The 23,783-nt window shown below is 40.2% G+C and overlaps 2 protein-coding genes across 2 annotated transcripts in view; both read right to left on the minus strand.

The window, feature by feature from the left end:
• LOC139462218 (xylosyl- and glucuronyltransferase LARGE1-like) overlaps positions 1-23,783 on the minus strand; it is a 472,136-nt gene that overhangs the window by 435,333 nt on the left and 13,020 nt on the right. The window lies entirely within an intron of this gene.
• LOC139462656 (uncharacterized) lies at positions 4,844-22,448 on the minus strand. Its single transcript, XM_071244486.1, has 20 exons — positions 22,363-22,448; positions 21,494-21,686; positions 20,098-20,238; positions 18,622-18,769; positions 17,824-17,945; positions 16,958-17,119; positions 16,541-16,699; positions 15,687-15,882; positions 15,232-15,422; positions 14,919-15,071; positions 14,372-14,602; positions 13,910-14,080; positions 13,498-13,698; positions 12,333-12,626; positions 11,937-12,131; positions 11,568-11,723; positions 11,071-11,076; positions 7,929-7,958; positions 5,703-5,817; positions 4,844-5,078 (listed from the first exon to the last, which is right to left on the minus strand). The coding sequence occupies exons 1-20, from the start codon at positions 22,441-22,443 to the stop codon at positions 4,844-4,846; spliced, it is 3,180 nt and encodes a 1,059-aa protein (XP_071100587.1). The 5' UTR covers positions 22,444-22,448.

The following is a 23,783-nucleotide window of genomic DNA, read 5'->3' on the forward strand; positions in this document are numbered from 1 at the left end:
ACGGCCTCCTGATATAATTCTTTGATAGTGGTTAATAAACCAGGCTCGTTATATATTCGGAATCGTACAATTGCCCCTGCGTTTGGCAGATATTTCTGAAGAATATGGAAAGCGTTTTGCCGCTTTATTTTGAATACCCTCCGTGGCTACAAACAACGTGAGGTTCAGTTAGTCCTGCGATGAACAATTACGCACCCTGTGTACCCTCTGGATACACACAACATGAGGGTCAGGTTAGCTACAAACCTTTTGGTAAATACTTTACTATCCGTGTTTACACACAACGTGAGGTTCAAATAGTCCTGTGGTGACAATCCATAATGTCACATATTTGGTACGCCTGCCATGACCTCCGCCACTGGACTTGCTTGACAGATACAGTAATTTCTGAGTGTCCAATTGCACGGCCTCCTTTGCTGAGAACCCCTTTTCTGCCAAATCTGTTGTATCACTTTCGCTTCTTCTCCATTATCCTGCCATCAGAGATGCCTCTCCATGTAACCCACTGTAGAATGTCAGACCATATCAACACAGTAGCCGGCATCATGGCTTGCAGCTTTTGCAGATCCTGGTTGACCGTGTTGACCAGAGCCTCCATCTTGATGCAGACCTAGTGAATTGTGTGCGACAGTGTCAGCAAAACCGACAAATATACAGATGTGTATATTATTCATAATTTAGTACTTATTTCTTATACAGTGCTTCACTGTGTATGGGTTTCGGACACTTTTTTGCAATATTTCATCAATATAACGGCGGGGGACAGCAGCATTGATCTTCACCCAGTGTACATCCTTATACATTTCTTGAAACTTGTATTACGTACACTAGCAATTGGTAACGTTGCTTCCACAGTTCATTGTATGTGCATCATTTTGTATCCTGTAACACTGTATGCGCTTTTAATCTAAACAGGGATAAGGCCATTTGAGGGGATTTCTCCCGTAAGGGGACACCCCTGTCAAAGATCATGGTGACCGCTGCTGACAGGGTGGAATCGCTAAAAATTCAGCACCGGACAAAAGAGGAACTAATGACCTTGGTGGAGGTCACATTGCAAAATGTACAGGTATGAAGAGTGTACCTTTGGTAACATAGTAATAATCGTTTTGTTCATAGATTACCCTAACTTTTGTATTCTTTAGTATGTTTTGAATTCATATTGTTATGTGTATATTAATATCGTACTTGTTTCAGGCTGATGATGACATGCGCCGTCAATGGAAGGCAGTCCGCTCCGGCACAAAGGCTAAAATAATGGCCTTTTATAAAGACCTGCTGGATGTGGAGGCTGCAAGGAATGTGACGCTCCATATGACGGTAAACACATATTGTATACTGAATAAATTACCATTTTAATCAGAGTTAATTTCCGCTTGGAAAAGCTTTTGGCCCTATCCTTGGGGTCCTCAATGTAAGCTTGTCCTCTGGGGCCCTTGTGGTGACCTTTTGATGTGGAGGACTTTTGGACACCTGTCTTTTTCCATGTTGCCCTCTTACTCTTTGTTTTCATCTGTACTTTACTTTCCTTTTACATTCAGAAACAATGTTGTATTTTGAATGTGGCAATCATTTATGTTCATGTAGCTGCAGCTGGGTGATGTTATATATCTGTTCATTTAAATAACTCTTTTCCTATGCAATTTAGTGATTTTACATCCCTAAATGATGAAATGCGTGCAGGGTTTCCTCCCTTGTCATTGTGTTCGAATTGTGTCCCTTTCGGTTCACCACAGTTCCGGACAATATCTCTCTCGCAGTTGGCGAGTGACATGAGCGGCCATCGTTTCCGGCAGGTTAGTGTGTGTTGAGAGGGGATATTAATGCCGTTTTGGTGTAGAGTGTGAGTTGTATCGTAGCGTAATAGCAATGTGACAGGTCAGAGTTGTTGTACAACGCGTGAATGTCTGTTTCTAAATGTTTATCAACGCATGTACCGAGGCACGTGTTCATGTCGGCATGTGTTGCATGGTAGAGAATGTAGTCCGTACTGATCAAAAGTGACTTACCATCTTCCGACGTTTTGTTCAGACGCCGCTAGGTGGATTTTTCACCTTTTTATAGGGGATAGTGGGTGCGTGTATTCACTCAATTGGGGGTGTTTCACTCAGGTGGGTCCATTTCCTTCATTTCAGGGGTTTCCCCAACCTGTTTACAGCTTGTGAGAACATCCCTTTCTTTGACTGGAACGAAAATGAACGATTTGCAGGTTGATTAATGTACAATAACCAGAGTCATAGTGGATCTAGCCATGCGAAGTCTGAACTGCCTGTCATACTGTGCCCATCCTTGACCCCTACTAGCAGCTAGTCTGATCGTGTGTTTTCCTGGGAACTGCTCAAGATAAACAGATGAATATACAATGAAAGCTGATGTCCATTCCTCGATAGACTGAATTTCCTTAGTTTGCCGAGTCATTTCAAGTTGACCATTTGAGTTGACCTTAATTGTACCATCATTACCGTTGTCCTTGTCCAAACCTTTGAGCAATGTGGTCAGTTCAATAAACTCGCCATTCCTTATTTTGTGCCTTACTCCCTGGGGAACGAGATAACCCATATGGTCAGATGAGATTGGTGCCATGTGATCATAATTAGGCATATCATTCAAATCACGTGTTTGCTGGCCTATGCGAGTGGGGCTGGAAAATGTTGGATTGTGAACTGTATTTACGGGCAAGTCAATCATAACATCAGACGATGGAACGGGGTTTACGAAATTATGTGAGTTCACCTGTTGCGACATTGCCGCTTTGCTCTGCGATGTTTGGCGCCATGCTGTCTGGCTGGCTTGTAACCTCGCTGACTGTGGCGGATACTCGCTGGGTTGTCGACTGCCTCGCCGCTTTACCTTGTCTCGAACCACCTGACAGTGTAGTTGGCCGTAACTTCCTTTTTCGACCCTTTCCCCGTCCCGACATATTCTTGCACATACAATTTCCCCGCGCCCACAAACTTGCTGTAATGAGACAGCGTTTACTGCTGGCTGGTCGCTGTGAAAAGAACGGGATATCGACCCGCACAAGTTAACGTTCTCACGTGACCGTGAGACAGCATGGCGATTGGTTATTTAATACGCTCGGTTGTGCACCCAGGTTCACGGGGTTTACAGTCAAAGGGAAGTAACTCATGATTTTTGGGTGGTAGAGCGCCTAACCTCTCACTTAAACAAATTTGTTGAAGACAGGCTTACACAAATTAGATTTTCGTTAATGATGTTTTTCGAGTTACTTTTTTGTCTTCCACAAAATATACCCCAAGCAGCAATTACATCCCTCCAGGAAGGGTTAGCTAAGTGTATACTGTTTTCAATATTGGCGCCAAGCAGGAATATGTTTCTTAGAAGAAAGATGCAAGGGTTATTTAAGTTTTTGTTTCGAAGATGGTTTTTTTCGAACTGATAGTTTTAGAGAATTTATAAAAGACCTTACTTATATCATTTTAAGTCCAACTTCATTATATTTAGATATATACATGTAGTAGACATATATTTTTGTATCACAAATTAAGGGATCTTTGTTAAAATGTCGTGTGTGAGTCAAAATAAACATTCGCTTGTGTAACTTAAAATGCATAAACAGGTTATATAAATTTGATAAGCAAAAGGTATATAAATATAAAACGTCAACACCAGAGAATAACCAGTCTCGATTTATTCATTGTAGAAGATAGTGTATGAGTAATAATCATGTGTTCAGTGAGTGAGTGAGTTGGGTTTAACGCCGTTTTTAACAGTATTCCAGTTATATCGCGGCATGTCAGCTTAATTTGGGAGGAGAGCCAGGAGAGATGCAGGTTTTAGACGTTTACCACTTCGCTGAGACCCAGGAGCACGGCTATGGTGCTGACAAACCTAGAAACATAATCTGGACGAACCGGGATTCGAACCCACAATCATAGGTTTCTGGCGTGTTCAGATTATACTATATATAACAGTTTTGACACACAGCACAGTACAATAGTCCAATGATGAGCTATACAATTTTCTCAACCGGTTTAACATAGTATGACGTCATTGTGCAATCTAAATATTGTGACGTCACAGTAAGACTACGGTTATGATGAACACAAATGGGCAATTAACGTAGTTCGTTATAACCGTAGTTCGTTGTAATCATGAATACAGTAAATGGACGGGTACAACAGTTCATTTCATCTGTCAGATCATTATAAGCGTGTTCGCTATAAACGTAGTTTACTGTATAGAAATGAGTATTATTGAGGCAGGATTATGTACAATAATTGTATTAAATAATTCCATCATTTGAGGTCACTTAAGTTTGTTTTAAAGTAATAATAAAATAACTTTCTGTCATCTTTCCCAATGCATCATTTTCACATTGAGAAAACAGGAATACCACAAAATGTGGTGCTTTATGCCCGGCACATTGATCAATGTGTTGAATGAGTGGGATGATGTTGCGGGAGATTGCCAGAGAGGTGGATTCATCATCTGTTATGGAACCGATCGGATGGAAGACGGGACATCCTGAACACCATGGAAGACGTTTTACAAATATCATTGAACTCAAGAGAAGATGTGTTCATAAAACTATAATGTGATACACGTTCGCTAATTACCAGACATTCTTAAGATGTGAACGTAATTAGAACGTAACAATATATATACAATATTTTCACGAAACAACCAATTGAAACGATAATGAATATGCTTAAACATATCTTACAATTTATACAAAAACGCAAACGTTTATGGAGCAATGACATATTCACTTGGTCATTTCGTCATTATGGTCCAAATACAATAAATTATTTAATATAACTTTCGATGTGATCCCAAACAGAGCCTAAAGAAATAACAGAGATCAAGCTATTTCAGCATGTTAAATTATCTTTGTGCCAGGAGTATATTGGAATGTACATTTTAGTGGTGGAAGTGGATCTAATCGTGCTCTCATTTCTGGAGCTTCCATCACTAACATCTGAGTCCTGAAAGCTGAGGTTGATGAAGGGGGCATTTGGGGCTCCTCTTGAGAGTAGGGTGGTGGTAAGGAAGCTACGGAAACACGATGATGGAACATCTTGTGGAACGATCCTGCTGTAGATGGTCTAGATGAACTGAAAGTAGACATATAGCCTTATATTATATCTGTAAGTTTTCAGACAGTAAGTTTATCAAACTTCCCATATGTCTATTAAAGACATGCATATTCATTTCACCATAAATGATTGCATCTCCTTGAAGAAATGTATTTTGAAGAACAACCTTCAGATAAGACCATGTCTAAACATCGGGTTTCGCTGTCAAATCTTTCCACTCATGTATCCTCTTTGGGACCATTGCTTAACAAACCCTGATTAGTCTTTCCTCTAACTCAAAGGTCTAACTGAAATACTGTAAAACACAGTGGCTTGACTAACGTCTTTATTCCTCGTCATGTGACCTTAAATCGTTCAGCTCCCTCATGTTTACATGTGTAAATGTACCTACATATACTACACAATTGAAGACTAGAAATCTGTTCGAGGATTAGAAAAATTGTTTGTTTGTTGTTTTACGCCACACCAAACAATATTCCAGACGGCGCTCTGTAAATAATCGAGTCTGGACCAGACCTGTTTTTTCCCGGATCTTCAGGGGTCAGGATTATAAGAGATGGCACAGAACTTTATATAAGTATAGCTGATTAAACATAAGGATAATGACTCGATGAAATAACACACACCAAATATGTTTCTTACCTTTTCTGAATTTTGTAATAGCCCTTCTTTTTCACCACAATGATAACAGCAACAGCGATAAAGCATGCCCCACCGATACAGGACAAGCCAATAGCAATAAGCTTCCATTGGGGTTCTATAAACAAAAACAAATAGTGTATAGCTACAAGGTTTGTCAGAATCATCGGCCCAGTGGCGAACAACTTTAACCGTTCACTTTATTTGGCTGTGCACTAATGTGTCATGGGGTTGTAGAGACTAAAATGCGACTATCGCCCTAACAAATATATTTAGAACAGGACGTGAACAGATGTACAAACGAACAACTGTTACGGGAACTAGTATGACATGCTGCAAAGAGAACTTCTGAGCCATTGAGGTGATTGGTTCAAAACATCCCTACCTACATTTTCAAGAAATCAAAACAAATTTGTTATGCTATCTAATTGTATGTATCAAATAAACATAGTTTAACCTTAGCTTGAAGTATTGTTAGTAACGATGTTATGAAGTGATCTCACAACGTATGTTTTTTTGTTTTTTCATTAATGGTGGGTCGTTTATAACTTATTACCATCAGTAAATTACTGATAACATCTAAAATCCTATTCACAAGTCAAAATCAAAGCCGAAGGGCAATTTAAAGTCCGAGTTCTGAAAATGAGTTCTGATGAAACATTAATATAATTGGATAATATGGCACCACATTTGTTCCCAGTATGTGTGAGGTATTCTTTAGATATCAGTGGTACCTAATGACATGATGATGGAAATGGCTTTTCCTATGTGTTGCAACGTAAGATGAGTGTCATTGAACCATTGCAAGGAATCCCCAAGACCAGAAGGAAGTGATGGAAAGTTACTTGAAGTTCGTGGTGACCCCAAATAGACAAAAGAACCAAATGAGACAAGAAACGTCCATTTCACCTCGTTTCATTGACACGCCCATCCGGTGGATGAAGTCAACAAATATTGTCCTTGAACCATTGAGAGCGATTCCCATGCCCAGAAGGATGTGGCATTACTTGAAATGCGCGAAAACCGTTGAAGGCACCAAGACATATGAAATGATTGACAGCTGGTGAGACAAAGACAACCGAGAAAGAATACACACATTCAGCTCACCTCGTGCAATTGGCGCCCGTCCGGTGGATGAACACGACAAGTGGAAGCTTAAGCCATTGGTCGTTTTTTGAGGACTTTTAGTTTTATTAAGTTTAGAGTTAGTCTCCGAACTATTTAGATCAAATGTCATGACCATCTCATAAGCCTTCAGCTACATAATCCTGAAGAACTCAAAAGGTACTTTGGTACAGCTTTCTAGTCACACGGACAAAGACCAGACTAGCTTTCGTGCGAGGAAAATTGATTTCTCTCAAAGTTGAATACACAAACAATTATCGAATCACGTTTAATAATACACAATCGTCGATATGAATCTGATGAGACCAAAATGAATACAAATATCTCTAACGAATATGTTTTATTTGGATTTCCATGTTTGCATACAAACATAACTGCCTTTATATTCTGCTTCCATGTGATCAAATGCAAAGAAAGCCTCAAAAAGATCTGGAAATGAAATATGAAAAGTACACAGACAACAGGGGGAAGGGTTTTTCAAAATGGCTAAACAGTGATGATCATAAATAGTTTAGATATGACATGTTATGGGCACTTTGCAATCTTGTTGCTGCTATTTTCCATACCTTCCATATACTTTACTAGTTGTACCAAGAACAAGGTCACGACAATGATTACTGTTACAGAGATGACAGGCGATGAAAAGTAGAAAAATAGCCAATTTGATTTTTGTTAATTAATTGAGATTAATATTAGGTTTAGCAGCACGGTGTTTGTCTCAATTTTTTTTAAAATACACCATCAGAATATGGACCATTACAACTCTTCAATAAGTTTTTACCTGAATTCTTTTACTCGTATATATCAATATAACAGATTTCGTTGTTTTTTAAAGCAAAAAATCGCTATTCATATTACAATATATATGTAAATATAAAACGTCAACGACAGAGAATAACGACTATCTTGATTATCTGCCGACACAAATTTCATTAAAGGCATATATGTAGATATAAACGCGTTAGGTTCAAACCGAATATATAACAACATGAAATAGTCAGTTTTATCTATACAATATTTTTATATGACTTATCGCCCAGACGCCAAGCAAATTCAAATTATTGTTAGCAGCTTTCAATTCAAACCTCCCTTCGTGCAACTTACCATGATCATGTTCCGAATCCGCCTCCTCATCTGAAAATGTTTCGAAATTAAAATGATTTTGGCTAATGGTTTAAATGGTATACATATAAAGTAACATCGATATTGATATTCGTTGCATTTATCTATGAAAATTGTTTGATAATTTAACATAATCCGAGCCAAGTTATATGTACATGATTTGTGCTTAACTTCAGTGAACAAAGGATTGTATTTACACTCATCAAAACATGTATTTTGAAATATAGGATCGATGACTACATTTACATTTGTGACTGATTTATGTCAAGATCACAAGTAGTAGATTAACAGATTATATTAACAGTTTGCTTCAAATTGGTGTTATTGAGCCACATGTGATGATAAAATAAATGAGTGAGTGTAACGATGCTTAAAACAGTATTTCAGTTATATCATGTTGGAGGAAAGTTAGAGGTGATGCTTGTCGAGCAGTGCAAAGGATCATAATGCAGGCGAACCTAAGATTTTCAATCATCAGAACTGGACAAGCCTAAGGGAATCAATTTAGTATAAAGCAAAACGGTTAATGACACATACGAGTTTTGACAAGCACGAAAAACTGGACTCTGTTTCTTTGTATATTTAATACTTATACACCTGCTGAAATCACTAGTTTATATATATATATAAGATTTATATATATTTATAATATATATATATATATATATATATATATATATATATATATATATATATATATATATATAAAGTAAGTATGACGTCATATTATGTCATTGTCAGTTACACTGAAGAGCTGTCATGAGACAGTGAAAGTATTATCTATATCTGATAATCTGATATATATCTGAAACTGATATAAAAAAGATGATTTAAAAACGTGGACTTTATTCTTTCATTATATACTAGCCACATAAAGAAACTGTGCACGGAGAAAATATAGATATAAGGGCACACCGTCCATATATGAAATATGACGTCATTGATGCGGGCCTATGGACGTGCAATGTGTTACTGCACGTGCATCCTGTGCAGCTGTGCACAGCATGTGCAACTTCAAATTCGCTGTCACTTTAGAAAGCATGATCTGTGGTCATTCAAAAATTAAAAATTTCTCAGGCGCAGACACACACATATCACAAGCAAATCATGCCAAGATTGACAGCTGCACAACGTCATGAAGCCATTGGAATGATCCGAGCGGGAATGAGGCAACAACAGGTGGCAACACATTTCCAATGCCATCGTAACACGATATAGGCATTGGTGAGGCGTTATCAGAACACAAATGACGTTGCCGACCACCCATGTTCAGGACGTCCCCGAGTAACGACGCCAAGACAGGACAGATGGATTCGAGTAACACATCTCCGACACAGGTTCCAAACGGCAGTAACGACGTCCCAGACAATTCCTGGACTGCGCCGTATCCATCCCAACACTGTCAGGAATCGTTTACGTCAGTACGGGATTCGACCACGACGCCCTGCCATACGTCCCATCCTGACACACCGTCATCGAGTCAACCGTCTAAGATGGTGTCGAAATCATGTTCGTCAACCTCGAATATGGTGGAGAAATGTTGTCTTTACAGATGAATCGAGGTTCAACATTTCCCACAGTGACTGGCGCCGACGTGTCTACCGGCGTTTGGGAGAACGTTATGCACGCAACTGTATTGTGGAGAGGAATCGTTTTGGAGGTGGCTCTGTGATGATATGGGGTGGGATAACAGCACGGCACCGAACCCCTTTGGTGGTTGCTCAGGGCAATCTAACCGGTGTTGGCTACAGAGATCAGATTCTGAGGGCTGTGGTCATTCCTTTCCTGCATCGTCATGGCACGGGATTGACATTTCAACAGGTCCTCACACGGCTAGGGTCGCAATGGATTTCCTTCACCATAACAATGTCATGTTACTGCCATGGCCTGCAAATTCTCCAGATCTCTCCCCAATAGAGCATGTGGGATGAAATGGAGCGCCGTCTGCGTCGTCTTCCACATCCTCCAGATAACGTCCGTGACTTGGCACAGGATTTGAGGAGGATATGGCAGGCCATTCCCCAGGCCTTCCATGCCCATTTGGTGGACTCCATGCGTCGCTGATGCACTGCTGTGATTCACGCACAGGGTGGTCATACCCGTTATTGACTTTGTGACTTTGTCGTTTGACCCCCTACTCCATTTTGATCTTCTGACGTCATCGTAACAGATGTTGTTCAGGTCCCGTTGACATTTTCTTATGGTCCGATCATTCAGCTGCTACAGCGTCTGCATCATTTTGTTCTTGCTGTTTTGTATTTCAATCCAGAATATATTTTCTCAGTGCACAGTTTCTTTATGTGGCTAGTATATATTACATGTACACCGAGTGTTCATTTACCTCATTTTTGTGTGTATACATTATATATATATATATTCCAGCCCACTTTAGTACTTTCACTGACATTAGACAGTGAAAGTACTGTGTCTGTAACTCATATAAAGAAGATATTGGACTGAAGTGGACTTTATTATTTTATTATATATATATATATATATATACATACATATATATATGTATCCATTGTACTCATTCACTTTTTAATTAATGTCTGACAAAAGTTTAAAATATATATCAAAATATTAGAATAATGAGAATGTTTAAGCAAAGCCTTTGATATTAGCATTTAGATGAAGGGCGTGAGATGGATAGCACATGCAGGCTGTGTTAACGTTGAGTCATGTGTTCATGCAGCATCACAGTCATTCGTTCCTTCAGTCACTCCACCTTACATGGGTGATACAAGCAATGATATGATGGGTACCTTTACACACTGAAGCTGAGATGCTGGGAAACGTAGCTGTATTATGATGATGAATTACAACGTGAAAACGGGAATATAAGGAATATAACCCCATCCACACACGTGGAATCCTGGAATTATGTAATAGTTCGAATGACCTAATTCCCACTGCTTTTTCTTCAACTACAATTGCACAAATACTGAAACTGTGCACATGGTAAATCTCATTCATACCCTCAATTTTCAAAAGGTAATGATGCTATGATGTTGAATATTTACTCAGTAAGAACTCGTTTTGAAATCCATTTATAGTGTCTCCGTCGTGATATTCCGCTAGGATATTGCTACAATTTTGTTACCATGGATAAAACATGATTCACCAGTAACTATATTTGTTTTCAAATCCTTATGAATCACATGAGGGCTTGTCTAAATTAAGACAAAAGACATTTAGGACCCACTTAAAGTGACGTTATATTATTAAGTGAGGTGCAATGGGGTTTAACGTCGCGTCCAAGATTATTGCACATATATAGTGACGCACATGCACTGTACTAGTCCGGACTGATGACGAATTATAGTACTACCTCACTGAGATACCATGCCGCAGATAACATGAATACTCCACTCAGACACAGAATACCGACTCCGACCAGTCCTTGTTTTAGTCCCCTTACACTTAACGCCAGACAGGGTAACAACAAGTACCATATTTTAACGTTTGACGCGGCCGGGGATCTAACCCCGGACCTTCTGCTCTCCGAGCGGAGGTTCTACCCCAAGACCACGGAGGCGGTCTCTTATATTATCAAATCACATCACTGACTCATGGCCATTTTTTAACTTAATGTGAGTCATCAAATGGTGTACAACCTACCTGTACACTGGCTGACATCTTCCGCTCCAACACCAGGAGTTGTCGTACTTGACGGACACCTTCGGCATGACGCGCTGGCTGCTTCATGTTGATAAGTGCCTTTCTCGCACAACACGCACTTGCCGCTCACCTCCTTTGTTCCCGGGGGACATTGTCCTGAACAGATGGAAGAATATTGCAACGTTCGACAATTCCAGAGTTCTAAGCATAACCTTTCAGCATGGCGTTTTGTATGTGGAAAGAGGTGGTTATACGAAAATGTTGCATACAAAATGTCATTTATATTTTTAAATTAATTTGAGCTTCATACAAATTTAAAACAAAAGAAGGAAACTAATAGTGGAACTCAATGAAAGTGACTGGACTGACCACAGACACCCTCTGTGGGCGTGGTTCCAGATGGACAGATGGCCAATGATGTCGTCGACATTGAATTTGTATCCACCTGGTAGGTGGCGCCATCTATGGTCAGTGGCAACAGTGTGTTGCTGCTGTTAACGAGTGTTTGGACAGAAAGTTCGGTCTTCATGAGTTTGTTCAGGTAGTTGGTAAGGCCTGTAGTAACTGCAAAACAGATTTAAAGACAGGGAGTTACATGACTTGTTCAAAAGACAATTTGTTGAAAAAATGTTCGAACGTAGTATCACTGTTTTGGGAATTTGTATTTCATTGTGTTAACCAAATTGAAGCAGGAACTATTCTAGAGATTAACATTCGAATTATATAGATTCAATACTATTAATGTGAACAATTTGTGATATTTACCTATGTTATTTTCGACGAATTCTGTGAGATCAAGAGAGGCCGAGTCGCCCATGATGGTTGAAATAAGTATTAACACAACAGTGGACGTTGTCGACCTCTTACTGACTCCATTGTTATTGCAATTGTTGATTGAAACTGACGTTGTGCAAATACTCTCCTGGACACATGGCAAGACATCAATATTTCCAGAAACCTGGGATTTGATTTCATCGGATCGAGTATTACCAGACGAACATGGTAGGTCTTGGTATGTGACGGTGTGGGTTACGTCATACCGGGCGGCCCCCATAGCAGCTAAATATGAGATGAAAATCATGATATGGATTTACTCGTCTAAAGGTCACAAGATGAAATTACCAAAAATTTACAGGACGTTTTGCTTTAACGTAGGATGAGGGGCGGTGGTGTAGACAATGGTTACAGAGTTTGATTGTGACGCCCAAGGCCGGTATTGATTTCACTGCATGAACAGAATGTGTGATGCCAATTATTGTGTCCCCCGTCGTGATATTGCTGGAATATTACTAAAATCGGGGCAAATATGTATTTCATGCGTCAACACCAGATAATAGCCAGTTTCTGTTCTTCGACGAAATACATTTCATTGGGCATAAAAGGCAAAGTAGCAAAGAAATTTATAGGAATGGATCCTGCAAACACTGTAATGTCACTCACTTACTCAGCGTCATAGAATGAAAAGAGGTTTTGGGATTGACGGTTTGCAATTGCAGAAAGCTTTTGAAGCACCTGGTCTTGTTCATTGAATCCAGCATACACTCTTAGGTGCAGTGGAACAATGGTTTACTTATTTCAAGACATTTTCTTACTGACATAAACCATATCATGTTTATCTTAATAAGTTAAGTGTTCAAGAATGGGGTTCAGGAATCACATATGTATATTGCTATGAAGACCATTTAAGAAGTAGCAAATTTACTAGGTTGACTGCTGTGAACTGTTGCACTATTAAATTGTATACGCTTCTTCTACATCTTCTCGTATGTAATAATTAGGAGTAATTATTTTGTGTTTTACGCCGTTTTTAGCAATATTCTGGCAATATCACTTCGTGGATAATAATTATGATAAGATATGACAAGAGAAGATATCAATATGTCCTACCTCAGGCCAATTGCTACATATATGACACAAGGATTCAACTCACTTCGACATGCGGGAGGCCTGGCATTACTCTTGTGTTCCTGGTGGTTCCACACGTAGTCGCTGCCTGCACCACACTCGTACACAGGTAGGGGTTTCTCAGAGAACACCATGTCCCCCCGGCATGTGATGGTGCATCTAGTGTAGCCATCGGCCTGTGTACAGTTCTTCAAATTTCCAGAAGACAGACGAAGGGTAGGGCACTCTGAAGTTGAAATCAACATACACAACATGCATTGCTACTCAAGTTGATTTATTAACTTGTTATTTTTTAGGAAACCATTGTGATATATCATTCTCAGACTCATTAAAGCTCAAAACAAATGATAGCATTTAGCAAACACCCTGTTGTTCTTGATACAATTGTATTTGAATCTGCCTGTCAAAAGCATGTAGAGTGCACACTGACAACGTACCCGGACAAGCGTCTGTATTACATTGTTCCGTCTCTTCAGAAGCCCCATCACATGTGTCACCATCCACGTCAGGGGGCGGGCTGTCACATTGACGACTTCTCGACCTGTTTCCTCCTCCACAAGATGCTGAACACTCCGTCTTCTTGGACCAATCTCCCCAGTTACCATTCACTTCAAGAAGAGATTTCAGTAATTTTACAAAGGCATGTGTGAATATTTATCATTCTCATTCTTTTATACAGTATTTGCAGGCTCGCATAACTCATTGCTTTCTGGTTCCAAATGCGTATTCTTTTGTTTGTTACATGATCTTAATGATTACAAAATACATTTCATGACATATGTTTGTACTCCTTTCAGACGTACTGTGGCATGTATTCCTGTACTTGTTGTATTAGGACATGAAATCTGTATATATTAATGTCAATGATGTAACGCTTATTACGAAATTTATTTACAAACCTACAAGCTCCTGACACAATTCACCCTTGAAACCCTTCAGGCACTGGCATGTGTAGTTTCCGTTTCCGTTCTCACAGATGGCGTTGTTCTGACACTCGTGATGTGCGCAGTAGTCCGGTGGGACGTCACACGTGACCCCAGTCCAGCTATCTTGACAGTCACATGTGAACCCTTCCAAATCATCCTTGCAGGGATGGGAGCCACAAGGGTTGTCAAGGCAGTCATCAACAGCTGCAAGAGATGGTCATTTCCTTGTACACACGTCACAAGAAATTTTTGGAAGACATTAGGTTGTGAATAACATATTTTTCAAAGCAATTTGTCACTCTTAGATGTAAACCTAAATTTGAGCACCACAGAAAACAGAAGTGGAAGTACAGTTCACTATGCAATAATAGGGTGAGACCACCACTGCTCTTGTGGTGAATAGTTACTCGGATACGATACATATACCTTTTAAAAATAGACCTTTTTATTGATAACGTTCAATTTGTTATTTTATACCCCTATCTGACTGTGCATAGAATGCGTAGAATAAATTTCTCACCATCACACTGACTTGGTACAATAAGATTTGTACCATTCTTTATGAACGTCAACACTGATTCTTGTAGTGTGGATACACAGGATGAAGACTGGGCTTGTATGTCATCAAGGGATGCAACTCTCTCAATAATGTTGATACCGCTCTGAGTGATGCCTGAATTGAAAATGTATTCTTTTACACTGAGAGTATCAATAAAACAAGAACACACTATTTGAGATATGGCGGGTTGCTGTCGGCGCGTGACATATACACATTAGAGGAACATAAGATCTTATTGTTGTGGCAAACTACACAAAGAAGTACATGTAAATACCTCCATTTCCTGATACGATGGCAACACTGCTGCCACGTGGAGCAAGAGGGGTTGTTAGGGACGCCATATTATCTGAGTAAACAGCTATTCCATTCAGATAGAGAGCGATGTTCTTGCTGCTGCCATCTAAGGTCAAGGCCAGGTGTTGCCAGCGGTTTGTTGCAGGGGTCACACCTGTATCTACAGAGTTCCTATTTTGAAAATAAATCTACAGTGAACAACCAAGTCTTTGTTTAAACATCTGTGTTTTCTGCTATCACACGTGTAAATAACAGTACAAACTGAATGTCTTTTCTTGACCATGTCACTGATTTCATGTACATTTATGAAATTCATAGTCTCCATGGTAACAAAACATATTTAAAATATTGACAGTGATATTGATATATAATACCTTGTATGAGTGGCATATATGCCATATTTTAAATATTTACAAAGATATTGATATGTAATACCCTTGTATATTCAGGAAAACATTGTTGGTGATTGAAAGTTCCATGACAGTGTTCCGGTCAGTGTCGGTGATGCGTGCCAGGGTGTGTCCCAGGCTTGTGTCCAGGTGGCACCAGAAATACAAGGTCAGGGCGCTCAGATCCGAGCTGATATTACCGAATACGGTCTCCGTGTTAGCATGAACCTTCAGGTCAAAAGCTGAATAAGAAATTACAGAGAATTACATGCATTTTGGAGTACACTCTAAATAGAATAATAACAATTCCCAGTAACCTTCTATCTGCCTATATGCCACTTTGTAGCCCTTTACTGCCGCTTTGAGTAGCTTACCTAAGGATACGCTTATCGCGTGTTCAACCCTGAACAGTATCCCTGGTTTATCGGCACAATATTCAGTGGGGATTTCTGGTTTAACATAACTGTTCCCCATCAACCTATGTTTGTCATTCACAGTAAATGCTATCTGCCGCTGTGTCCTTGTGCGGAATTTAGTCACGTATGTTGAATCGCGTATCTAAATCGTGCCAGGATCCGCTGATAGTGGGTGTAGTAGAAAGATTCTCCAGGATTATGATCCTCGGTTTACCGGCACCAAACCCCATGGGTTTCCCCGAACGTGTTCATTCGACATTCAACTGATGTAACTTGTGTTTCTTATGTGTGTCAGGATCCAGTGACCTGGTTAAGAGTAATGGTTTGTTAACATTAAACCGTCGCCGTTGGTTCCACCGAAGTTACAAATTTCTAAGACCTGCAACATTTCAGGCTTTCCCTAACGCCGAGATATAATTGTTCATTGCAGCGTTAACCGCTATTGATAGCTCATAGCATTCTTGATCTTCAAACACAACCTTACCAACACATGAACTAGCATTGTGAGACCCCTGTGGTGATGTAGTGCCAGTCGGACATGACGTGCACGACGTCATCGCAACAGCATCTTGATACGTCCCAGGAGAACATGGAGTGCAGGGCGCCATGCCGTCCATCGAGAAGGAACCTTCAGTACAGGTATCTACCAACAGAAATATATTTTTATTCATAACCATAGTTTGATGTAATATCATAATCATTTGTGTTTGATGTACTGAACCTTCGGCCCATAGACATCTCCATAACTTCATTAAAATTGTTACGAATGCGATGCATATTTATTAACCAATCGTCATTGGTTTTCTGCACAAACTGCACAGATTAATCGTAAACACACATGAGCGAATTAAAACATGATTATATTGTATGATAATGTCACCTGTATAGTCGTATAACTCACCAATACAATCGTTCACGGATCTGGATTCGGTTGATCGTGTCGACTTTCCCTCACCACACAGTTTACAGGCATCAGAAAATCCTTCATCTGTATAGGTGCCAACAGGACAAGACACGCAGTTTCCCGAGCCTGCTTCTACATACGTTCCTGTGGAGCAGCCAGCTGAATAAGATGTAGGATTTCTATAAATGAGTGAATGAACCTACTGTTGCTTATGTCACGCACATTAATAAACAGGGTTCCACTATAAGCAAAACGGACATTCCGATAGCAGAAATGTTACGCAAAGGATGAAGGTCGTTGGATGTACAGGGAAGTTCAGCTCGTACAATCGCGTACACATACAACGAATTTGTCGGTTCACAAGTTAAAAGGACATATTTTCGTTGACGTATTTGTGTGTGACAATTAAATCTATCATATGACCGCCTTCTAACCTTACAGGCCGGTCAGTGGACTTGTAAAGGGGTTTTCCAAGACGGCGACTGGCAACGTCATGATACAAGTGAAATGAATAAATATCCGTTATTGGATTCGGCAGGGATTGCTTTCAGGGCACAGCCTCTGTGAAACAATGCACCTTGAACATTGGACCGTGGTCTAGTAGATAGAGCGTCTGCCCGGAGAGCGCAAGTTCGGTGGTTCGATCCCCGGCCGCGTCATACCCAAAGACATTTTGAAGATGGTACATGTCCCCCTTATGGCGTTCGGCATCAAAGAGAAAAAACAAGAACTGGTTGGCTTGGAGACAGTTTACTGTGTCATGCTGCAGCATGGTACCTTTGTGGGCTAGCTCTATAAAACAAATCCTGACTACTACACACACACACACACACACACACACACACACACACATAGTAACTTACTGTGCACTGAGAAGAGAATTTCACAGTCAGCTGACAGTCCACCACTGTCCACAACTCTGTACTTGATGAAGTGTGTGGACGCAGTGAATACACTACCTGGAGCCAACCCCGATCTCTTAGGGCTGCAACATGTTTCATTTCATTGTTTTTATTATCAGGATGTTCATGTTTCATTTCATTGCTTTTATTATCAGGATTTTTTTCTCTGCCATGTCTGATGGTCCATTTCATCAAGGAAATGAGTGGGGTCGCGTGTTACTGCACATCTGCGAGGCTTGGGACGTAATTAATAAACGATTCTTGGTCGTTGTTTATCGTACAATAAAACACTGCAGGGAGAATACACCATGAGGGGCGCAAGTGGTTAATTCTCCCTACAGTGTTTTATTGTACAATAAACAACGACAATGAGTCGTACATTTCTTATATGAGATATAAACATAATGTACCGCCCCTTTAAGGATGTTGATAAAATGCACAAGCTTTAATAATATTTACCCAAATTTTAATAATGATGGCTCCCTGAATATAATCTGACCTCGGAAATGTCGGACAAATCCATTCTACGAACAGGTTGGTTAAGTTTGGTATTTCGAATCTCCAGAATTGACGTCTTAAAAGAACAATGTTTTGTCGTGAAATAAACCACGCTTCGCTCTTCATTGTTCTTTGCGATTTATCGCGTAGCTGTGTTATATATAGTATTGTTTGGTGCTGAAACAATGTTTGCTAAGTTGTTAATACAGTTGTAAAACGTCTCGAGTGTTGAGACACTAAGAATGTTACACGAAGGAGAACCTTAGACTGCCATCCTCCGTATCCGTTCCTGTCGGTTCTGTCCAAGTAACCACCATAGTGTCTCCCGTCTTGGCGTATTGAGGCCCAACATACGGACAGTCAATCTGGGGTAACGTGTTTGGAGGTGGACCTCCTCCTCCTCCTCCTCCTGATGGATAAATACCAGAACCATGTGATCAAAGGCCCAAGAAATTCCTGTCATATTTCAATTTTCCCAATTAAAATGTGTGTGTGAATGATTAATCAGAAGGACACCATAGTCTTTGTAATGATGTTCAATCTTGTTAGATTACAAGTTTCTTAGGGGCGGTCGGTAGCCTAGTGATTAAAGCGTTCGCTCATCACGCCGAAAACCCGGGTTCGATTCCCGACATGGGTACAACGTGGGAAGCCTATTTCTGGTGTCCCCCGCCGTGATATTGCTGGAATATTGCTAAAAGCGGCGTAAAACCATACTCACACACTCACTACAAGTTTCTAATGTCAAATAATTTCTGTCTTGTTTTTGTATTCATGCTTTTTCAATTCCCATCAATATCTCACTGCCTATTACGAAATGTGTTTGAGCAGATATTCATTGAAGTTTTCAATTTACATTAGTTATGGTCATCAGGAAATGGTGTCATTGAGACTGGACAGTTGTCAACTTTTATGCGTATATACAGTTGAGCGGACGGTGTTTTCTTTTGTGTACAAATTAAACCAAACACATGTTAGTTCACGCGAAAATATTTGGTGAAGTAACTCTCTTCTCATTTAACTTTAATTGGAAAACAACCTGTTTTGTGTTGAACTGACTGACGAATATGTGTGCCTTACACAATTTAAATACTTTATTTACACACCTATGATGCTTTTCATGTGAATGCATAGTAGATTTACATATACGCACGTATGTATAGTTAAAATTACTTACGTAAGTAAATGTTGTGCAAGTGAACGGGGTATTAGACTTGGCCCATTCGTGACCAACTCATGTTACTCCGGGACAAGACGAATAGCAACCCGTGCCCCTCTCGTGGCCATTTTTGTGACTGGGTTTCGTGTAAGCGCAAACGGGCATAGCTAAAATAATTGTCAACTCGGTGCGTACGTAAATTATCAAAAAGTATTCTTGAGGGATTCTTAGACCGAAGTACTTGAAGTCACACGCGCATTCTGATTGGTTTGTCGTATTTTCGCACAAAACATTCAACGAGTCTTCTTGCACGTTACGGAAAGGGGCGAGTGGTGACGAATGGACTGGGACAAGAAGCATTGACCTTGCGTGTAACTTAACTCGTACACTTGTCATATTGTAACAGCTGCAGGTTATTACTCGTTAAATGATTTGGCGTGTCATAGTTTAACATCACTGCTTTGGAAGTACAATAAAATCAAACGGATATGTATAAATGAGATAATAAACTCACACATTTGAATGATGTCCACCTGCCCAAACATTGGTCTCATGTCATACTTTGAAAATATACTTACCGTTATCACACAAAAACGTGCAGAAGATGTCGACAACTCCACCTATGGCGCCAATTACTGCTCCAACGGTACCCCAAAATCGCTTTTCCCTGTGATGTTGATCCTCCCGACGTTTTAACGACCGAGCAAAGGATACAGGTACTGAAGTTAGAAGTGGATGAAGTTTAAGAGTTGGAAGGTTGGTGGGTGGGAGGATAGGAGGATGGGAGGTGGGTAAGGGGGTGAGATGGGTGGGTGAGTGAGTAAGTGGGAGAAAGCTTAAACAACTAGGTTACCTACTCCTCACAGCGTTGCCTACCCACACACTGCTGAGAGTAGGGTGTCGGTGCGTCTATTAACAGAACTGGCCTTTGTTACACAGGTCAACAACCATCTGTCGCAAAGCGTGAGCACGTTTGTTTTGTGGGTCGTGCTGAGTTTATCCTTTGTTGGGACATAGAGCATCTCACCCGAGTGTCTTTTGATGTCAAATACACAAACGAGCGTGGATATATTTGATATAAAAAAACAGAAGGGTGATATTTTATATATCATCCACCATCATTCTTCCAAACTTTTAAGTTTGAAGACAGTAATAAGCAGTGTCTTAAGTGTAGAAAAAGTACTGCAAACAACTTCAATAGCAGAACTATTAGTGATGTCATTTGATTGTGACGTCATGGTAATCAATGACGTCACAATGGTCTGCAAAGCATTGTGAAGCAATTTCATTGTAGCGATCAATGCAGATATTGTTCGATCTCACCTAAGCAATATCACCTGTGGGAGCCAGTTTTGGATGGTAATGGCATGAAAACGATTTGTGATATATTTTATTGCTGGGATTCCAGAATTATATCTTTTCCAACTTTTTTTTATTTTACGGCCGGTTGATCCGTAAACCAATTAATAACATAAAACCGCCTAAGTATATTTTCTCGTGATTGTGAGTGCGGTAATGGCCATTTGTTAGCGGCATGTTGCAGCGAGAAGTGACTGTGAAACCTGGTGGCAAACTATATAGATAATGTTATCCATACAAGTTTCACGTCTATATATGTGATAAACGGTATTAAATATGAAAGGCATTTTATCATCTGCAATATTTTCAGAATTATCATTTATATTGAAATTAGCGTTAATGGTGGAATCAATGGTTAATGGTTTTCAGTAACCCACGCTTGTCATAAGAGGCGACACATAGGATCGGGTGTTCAGGCCCCCCGACTTGGTTGATGCATGTCATCGTATCCCAATTGAGTAGAGGGATGCTCATGATATCAATCACTGTATTGTCTGGTCCAGATTTGATTGTTTACAGACCGCCGTCATACAGCTGGAATATTACTGAGTACGGAGTTAAACAACAAACAAACTGGTTCCTATCACGTAAAAATGATAGATACAAAATTATCACCTTGCACCCAAAGCCCTCCTTTACAAGCAAAAAAGTCCAAAGTAAATCCAGCCCGACATACAGTCCCCGTGTCAGCCATTGTCATAACCTGTCCAGCTACAGAAAATACGTCGTGGACATTTCCTTTGCACTGCACATCGGAGTCAAACCTGTCCAGCATCTCACAGCCATCTCGAGACTCGAGATCCTGGATCTGGAAACACAACAAAAGTCAGTTATTTCATGGCGTGTCTTCTTAGATGTTGGACTAAAGCCCGAAGTGATGCAGGTCTTAGAAGCACGGGTATGACGCTGTAAAAAAGAAACATAATCAGGGTGATCCGAGATTCAAACCCACGATAACAGGATTCTGGCACAACTAAGGGAAGCAACTCTGCCCGGGTTGATATAGGTTGTTACATTATTACGGGAAACATTTCAAGACTTTATATTATACGTTTGCAGTTGATTATATGTGTAGAGTTATGTCCTTTGGGCACGCCAGAAACGTTTGGTTGTGGGTTCGAATCCGGATTGGCCCCGATAATGTTTCTTGGTTTGTCAGCACCATGCCCGTGCTCGTGGGTATCATCAAAGTTGTAAACGCCTCGAGACCAGCATCATTTTTGGTTTTCCTCCCAAATTACTTTGACACGCCGTGATACTGGAATACTGTTAAAAACGGCGCACTCATTCACAAATAAACAGAAGACGACGTTAAAATACACGTATGGCACTCTTTATACATTATACACAGTATAATAATCTAAATTGACCAGTTACATAAATGCAGTTAAAATAATGTAAGGCATTAAAATATTTTACAAACAGGTGATGACAGGTATAATTGCATGTATCGACACATAAAAACACGGGCAAACGGTACCTACCCAGTGCAAGTCCTTCGTGAGTATTCCACTGTCGGCGACAGCGACATACAGGATCAAGCATAACAATATTGGGCGAGCCATTGATCTGCGCTGCAATGTTAAAGGGGCGTAAAGTACAGCGTAAATAATTATATTAGTGCTGTTCAAGCCGCGAGGTTTTAACAAGTGCGCATGTGGTCATATATGCAGACAAATTTAGAAACTGGAAAAGAACACTGTGAGAGGCCCGAGATTAATGTTACGAGCTTCTGTGTTTAAAGGAGATCTAGTTTCCAACAGAATAGTTCAAGGGAGGAAATAGTAAAATATTGTATATTTTGCCACATTTATGGGACCGCCTTCGTGGCCAGGAAGGCGTAAGGTCCGGTGTCCGGTAAAAGCTGATTGTCAAATTAAGATATGCCTGTATTATAGAGATTGACTTCTTTTAAATATCCTAAAATCCAACTATGTTCTAAAAACTTCAAAACTAAAAACCTACTTTAGTCATAGTAATTTATAAGCATGTGCTCAAGATAAAGTCTGAATTGTACACTCGACTCGGCTTTTCCCAAAGATTTCTTACTCGAGGTATTAGAATTTGTATTTTGCTTAGAAAGTGTTATCCCCAAATGATACATTAGACCACTTTCCAAAAAGGCATCATTGCGTATTAAAACACCCCAGATTTTCACGTCTTTTGGTATGAAGCGCCCGGGGATCGGACCCTCGAACATCTGTCTACTAGGCCGCCCAGGCGCTCAAGTCATAGTAGACAGGCTTCCAAATTGACATGTGAGCCTCCAGTACAAAAGTTAGGGTTTCAGAAAAAAGAAAGGAGATATATGTCTCCAGCGACCGTATCAGGTCGGCAGAAGAACGAAGAGTAGTTCAATAGTACGGCATGGGCAAGACGGGGTACCCGCCGTTATTTTGTGTACATATTCCCACTCTGACATGTAGAGTGGCTATATTTCTTGTCGCAAGAATTGACTTGAATGATTGGGTTTTCCGGTTAGGTGACATTGTTGAATGTGTGCCATCATTTTCTGACGATGTTGGATGTTTCTTGTAATATTAACGATTGTCTTTTTCTTGCGTATTATGGACATGCCGCCGTCATACAGCTGTATATTAACTGACTGCGCAGTTTGTTTTCCTACTTGTGACGGTTTCGTCGGTTCAAAAGTTTTTATATAATTGATTTGGAGGAGGCCCGGTGCAACCTTTCTGAGCAATTGAGATTTTAAAATGTAATCTGAAAATATCTGGGCGTCACTAGAAAATACCCGCAGACCATGAGATAAAACATGGAGGACACGAAATAATACCTGGGGGCCACGAGATAATACCTGGAGGCCACTAGACAATACATGCAGACCTTAAGGTTACACCCCGGACAAAACGTAGAGGCCACTAGATAATACCCGCAGACCATGAGA

The sequence above is a fragment of the Haliotis cracherodii genome, unplaced genomic scaffold, assembly GCF_022045235.1.
Source record: "Haliotis cracherodii isolate W230 unplaced genomic scaffold, xgHalCrac1.p SCAF_15, whole genome shotgun sequence".
Lineage (NCBI taxonomy): Eukaryota > Metazoa > Mollusca > Gastropoda > Lepetellida > Haliotidae > Haliotis > Haliotis cracherodii.

Excerpts from the sequence above, each read along its gene's own strand:
- LOC139462656 (XM_071244486.1), bottom strand. The coding sequence starts at position 22,443 with ATGGCTCGCCCAATATTGTTATGCTTGATCCTGTATGTCGCTGTCGCC. Across the intron at positions 15,423-15,686 it reads GTTTTCCTGAATATACAAGG|GAACTCTGTAGATACAGGTG; the intron begins GTATTACATATC and ends TTTTCAAAATAG. Across the intron at positions 14,081-14,371 it reads ATTGTGTCAGGAGCTTGTAG|TGAATGGTAACTGGGGAGAT; the intron begins GTTTGTAAATAA and ends CTCTTCTTGAAG.